Source organism: Nymphaea colorata, chromosome 3, assembly GCF_008831285.2.
Source record: "Nymphaea colorata isolate Beijing-Zhang1983 chromosome 3, ASM883128v2, whole genome shotgun sequence".
Lineage (NCBI taxonomy): Eukaryota > Viridiplantae > Streptophyta > Magnoliopsida > Nymphaeales > Nymphaeaceae > Nymphaea > Nymphaea colorata.
In genome coordinates, this window is record NC_045140.1 from 26,386,796 (window position 1) to 26,392,353 (window position 5,558).

At 42.2% G+C, this 5,558-nt stretch overlaps 1 protein-coding gene across 1 annotated transcript; it reads right to left on the reverse strand.

The window, feature by feature from the left end:
- Positions 1-1,102: 1,102 nt before the first annotated feature.
- LOC116249803 (uncharacterized) lies at positions 1,103-4,063 on the reverse strand. The gene is made up of 4 exons (XM_031623075.2): positions 3,516-4,063; positions 3,240-3,433; positions 3,080-3,152; positions 1,103-1,403 (listed from the first exon to the last, which is right to left on the reverse strand). The coding sequence occupies exons 1-4, from the start codon at positions 3,739-3,741 to the stop codon at positions 1,249-1,251; spliced, it is 648 nt and encodes a 215-aa protein (XP_031478935.1). The 5' UTR covers positions 3,742-4,063; the 3' UTR covers positions 1,103-1,248.
- Between the last annotated feature and the right edge of the window lie 1,495 nt (positions 4,064-5,558).

Genomic DNA, 5,558 nt, shown 5'->3' on the forward strand with positions numbered 1-5,558 from the left:
TTCGTGCCGACTCTTTTTGCGATTTCTAACAGATACAAAAGCGTATACCGAATGATTGCGTTGGGTATTCTGGATTGGGGACCCGGATCCGGATCCGAACCCCGCAGGCCATGGCCTCGAACTTGAGGCCCTCAACACGTGTCAGAAATGGATCCTGGATCCTAAGCTTGGTTTAATCGATAAGAGTCCAACCCAAGTTTCATTCCGGAACACTATTCTAAGCATTCTTGTTGGCTTCCGTCGCCCTACGTTTTGAAAAGCTAAATTTACTGGAGGGAAGTTTTAAAATTTGCCATTCGATGCTTTGAATTTAGAAAAATTGCATTATGCACCTCTCAAAATAAAAATGCAGGTGATCCAATGAGCATCCTAAAACATTTTTCTTCGCCATCGGATTCGTGGGTTTGGAACGTATGAGCTCGAGATGATTGGAAGATTTCAGCTCCACTACACACACACACACACATAATGTTTGCAACCACACATAAAAAAGAAAAGAAGCAGCTGATTTATTTAAAATCAAAGTGCCCCTCTCACGATTTAGAGCAAAGCCCATGGTTTATTTTGATGGCTTCGATGTGTGATTTGATCAACCCACCAGATTTGATGCGGACGTATGATTTGATCAAAATCACGGTGTTACAGATTCAAAAACGAGCAGGTCGTGCTTTGGAAGAGGCTATTTCAGGAAGAGAGGGCATAGTCATATTTTCTACAACCAAATTTTCTACAGATCTTCTCATCCATTCAAGCTGTATCAGTAACTCCTACATGCTACCGACATATAATATGCTGCAAGCAAGCCATGCTTAGGCAGTTTAACAGTCCTTAAACTCGGTTTAAATAGGTCTCCTTTTGCTTTATTGTTTTTCTTCATTGGACAACAAGGATCAACCTATTGATAGAATCGTATTTTTCATGTCTCTCTTTGCAATCCCATCCTTGCTATTAGATGGCTTAGACCTGCAGATTATATCAGCTGTATATAATATGTCATATTATTGAATCTACTGGGACTACATGCAGAATTGCATCTTGAATCCCCTCCCTCTCTCCCCCCTCTCTCTCTCTCTCTCTAACTCTCTAGCCCGCTAGACAAAGCTTAGATGAAAATTCTGGCCACTAGATTGCTTTTTCTTATTGTATGGCTTGAATAGAGACGTTACAGAAGGAAATAATGTGAATAATCAGAAGAAGATATGATACACATCATATGAGAGCTTTTTGTCATACAGAGAAGCTGGTCATTTACTCTTTCCACACGGGGAGAATGCCTTGTGCAGCTAACCTTTTCTCCACCCAAAAGATAACATGTTTGGCGGTGATTTTTTTTTCATCAACCAGAAATGGTTCCACAGTGCTAGGTCCTGATCCATATGAGGACAATGAGAACCCTTTGGGACCTGCCATTAACAACACAAGTATTAGGTAAAAACAGACTGTGCATGGGCATGGCTCGTGTAGATTGAACAATATATGCTCTACGTTCTTTTCTCTTTTGAGTTTTGGCACCGTGACTGTGCTCCCCAGGCAGCCTCTTGTTCATATGCACCAGTTTAACATTGGCAAACATTTAACGTCAGTAGGAATCCTAGAGATACAAGTTTTCCATTTGTGGCTTTACTTTTGATAACATCTGCAGAATTCCTAAGAATCCGCTAAACTTCGCCGTGGCAGTCACAGTGAGCTGGTCCAAGTGAAAGTTTCACAGGTTCAGGGGGCTTCCACCCAAGAATTTTAAATCCTGGGGGAAAGCAACCGCAGGTTAACCAAACCAGAAGGTCTCTCACCCTGTGCACAATTTGTTCTAGAAAAAGAGTTCATCCCTGCACATGAAATTCAGCCTTATGTAGGCCACTCATGTGAATCGATACTGAAAGCACCTTGCTACTGTTTGGCCTTGATAAAGAAGGCTCCTCCGCCTATGGTGAGAGTAGGGACAGGCAGCATGCTGCTATAAACAGCTTGCAGTGTTAGCTGGGATTCAACTAATTTATGCAGGGAGGTTTAGTTGTCAGTTGTCACGTGGTGAAACTTTTAGGACCAAGCTCCTGAAGGAAGAAGACATTGCCGAGAAGCCTTTTCCAATCACAATTAACACCATTGTTTTCTCGTTCCTGTGTCTTCCTTTCATATACACGCTTGGGGACCTGAATCATTAAAGCTATTTCATCTCCTCTAGGCTACAGCTCATCATAACCTTCTTCCTTGGTCTTTTATCATTCTTCCTAGCAATCAACAACCTCAGGACTTCCCATCTGAACTCTTCTTGTTCAGAGAAAATTCTACGCGACATCAACGGAAAGAAAATAATTTGTGCTTAATCCAATATATAGAGAAAGCCATTGCCTTACTTTTTCTGTAAAGCCTTTTTGTTGTCCCTCTGCCAAGTCTAAACCCCCCCTGAACCGTATTGCTTGATATTCAACTCTACTAGGTCGTCTTCCTAAACTTAATTCAGTGTGCCCTTCCATGGAGTACCATGGTTTTCTTTTGACTGTGCCCTCTCAAACATTGTCATCCAACTTCTACTGAAGATGTGCAGGTCTTTTGTGGTTCGACCACTCTTCAGTTAATTGGACATGGAGCATCATTTTGGCATGGAGTCTCTTGCAGAAAATTTTGCAAGGTTATCCTGTCTTGAACAGAAGAGCCAAGATTCACGTCCAATAACTCCAGCTGAAAGAGGTGGCTTGGCGACTGCATTGACAGTCATTATAACTGGTATACTGTGGAATGTGGCAGCAGGGCTGTTTTGCATCTTCTAGTTGTCTGTGATGACTCTTGTCTGCATAAGTCATTGGACTTCTGGTTCAATGATGCTTTGTTTGTGCTGTATAGTTTTTGTGTCCTGCTGGACACTTTTGTGGTTCTTGTTTTTGGACTCTTCATTCTTTAATTCGTTCCGTATTCCTTTTTTGTCTATAATGATCTTGGGGACAACCCAGCATATTTTTATCAAGGAAACGTTTACATGCAACTCATGGCTACTCGTTAACTAGCGTAAGTACATAAAGATGCAAGTCATTAGTTGCCTACAGAGAGAAAGGGGAAGGGAGAGAGAAAGAGAGAGTGTTACCTATAAGACCACCACTGGGGAAGAAAGCCCAGAAGGTATATGGCACACCATTCTTCACAAACGAACCCTCCAACTATTAAGAAAAATAATACCACCGTCAAGATGGCTAAAACACACAATCGAGAGAACGAAAATACCGAGAAAACAAACATCAAGCTACCTGATTGTCATGAAATAACAGCTCCAAGTCCGAGAGCTCCTTCTCGGCCTGAAGGATCGCTCTGAGCGGAGGAATTACTTCCTCCGCCATGAGCTCGGGCAGGGGTTTCGTCGGAGTCTTAGCAGGAGGGGCACGCTTCGGCTTCTGCGGAGCTTCTTTTGGGGCTTCAGGTTTCTCTTCCTTCACCTCAGCTACTGAATTACTCAAAATCACCGAAATTGTCAGGGGCAATCTTTAGAAAACAGCAACGGCTTATGCATATTCCTGTCACCTTACCCGTTGAGGCCGCAGAGGATTCTTGCTGAATGGCAGAGCATACGAAGGCCTCCGTGCGAATCCGCCGGCGGGAAACCACCAAAGGTCTTCCGACGGTTGGGGGTCCCTTGCATCGCTGGTCTTCGAATGATGTGAAACAGGGAGGAGTCGGCGGAAAACCGGTCGCTCTTCCGAGCTTGGTGCATCTTAAAGAGGGAGAATGGATGTTTATTGAATGAGTAGCCATCGGTTGGCAGCTTTACGCCGGGAAATCAAGTCAGAAATGCAGAGGTTGTTCTTAGTCTTGTGATTACAGTAGCGCCTGTTGCTGGTGAAAATTGGGTCGTTCCCTCTCTCTCTCTCTCTCTCTCTCTCTAGGGAAAAGAGACCAACGAGAGGCCTGGGTTCCACTGAGAACGCCATCCTCTAAACATATTCTGTGGCCCTCCTTTTCCATTCCATCTGTTGCAATTTGAACTTTTGAGGTGGATTTTAGTTGTTACAGTCGGCTGTATATCCTTCGATGGAGATACATGGTACAGAACCTTGTGTTGACTCGCTGATTGTTGTGTTTAGCTTCGGAAAATTTTCTCCTTACCACAACTGGACTGTATTGTTCCACTTTTAATCGAAATTAACGTTTGATCTTAATTTTTTTTTTTAATTTTACCATCATGCAGATATGCTTACTACTGAATGAGTTATCTCTTCTCTTTCGATACCATTAAGAAGCAGGCATCGCCATAGCCAGCTGCATGTTGGCAGGCCTTTAGTTGCGGAGACCCGAGTCCATTCGCCTTCATGCTTCTGCTACAGCCACACTTCCTTCTTTCTCCATGCCGACCACCACCATTAGCAACCATAATCATCGATGACAGCCCGTTTCTTAGACTGCAGAGCAGATCACTCGGTGTTTTTACATCGCGGAAATCAGGTTGCTTGAACTATCATCTTCTTGTTAAGGAGCAAGCACGTGGACCCTAGTGCAAGTTACGTATAACACTTGATCACATGATAACACTTGATCACATGTTCTTCTTTTTCCTTTAATTACTCCAATGTCTAGTCCCACCCAAAATGGCATAGTAGCGACCGGTAAAAGTTGATAATATTAGGATAAGTGTTAATTGTCAAAATTGCAAATGGTAGACGTGCAATCCTCTGGTTTACTATTTCTCATCCAAATCCTAAAGCAGTTCGGAATGGAAAGCAGCAAGGGACAGAAGAGCTTCAGTCTCTTTGGAGAATCTGCCTGGTCACTCTAGTTCTCTAAGCAAAGTATGAATGAAAATTGATCAGATTTCGCCCGTCCGTGCTCTCAAAATCAAATCCGTTACCAAAAAAAAAAAAGAAGGAAAAGATCATAAACATTTATCTTAATCGTCTATATCCCTAGTTCAGGTTTTTGTTTTTTAGAGTGGCCACTTTATCTTTGCAGCAGGCAGGTTTATTGTGAGAGAGAACTTGTGTTCAATGTAGTCAATATTGGTATCAGCGTCATGTGTGCATACTGTCTTCATCTCGTATAGGAAGCTTAATTGAAAAAGGTTAAATACTTTTAATTATTTTAGGAATAAACGGTAAATAAAGACTCATTTTGGGCATGCAATTAATTGACTTGAAAATAAAAATTGAAAAAATGAACCAACATCGGCCATAAACTGTATCGGCAAAAGGCCAATCCCTCCAAGATCGTTACGGCTGATCTCAAATCTCCGGTGATTTCAGATCATGTGGCCACGGACTGCATTGGATATTAATGGGATTACATTGGATATTAATGCAGGAGATAATAGAAGCAAGATAGCTGCGGATATTCATGATGATTTAGGAAAGATTCATCCAAGGAAGAGTGCGTTGGTTATTAAAACAGAAGGCAGTGATCCAGAAAGGCAACAACCTAACAAAGCAAGTCAATCCAAACTGACAATATTAAGGATTTTTGTACAGCTCATAAGAACAATTACGATAAGGATGTAATCTCTCCTAAGATCAAGAAAAAGTCTAAGGTGTAAGCATTATAACTAGTGGAAAAACCTCTCCACCATACACGGTGGAAGGATG

Bases quoted from the DNA above. Each gene is read 5' to 3' on its own strand.
- LOC116249803 (XM_031623075.2), bottom strand. From the start codon at position 3,741: ATGGCTACTCATTCAATAAACATCCATTCTCCCTCTTTAAGATGCACC. The intron at 3,153-3,239 runs GTAGCTTGATGT...TTTTCTTAATAG, and splicing joins TGTTATTTCATGACAATCAG to TTGGAGGGTTCGTTTGTGAA. The intron at 1,404-3,079 runs GTAACACTCTCT...TGTTAATGGCAG, and splicing joins CCCCAGTGGTGGTCTTATAG to GTCCCAAAGGGTTCTCATTG.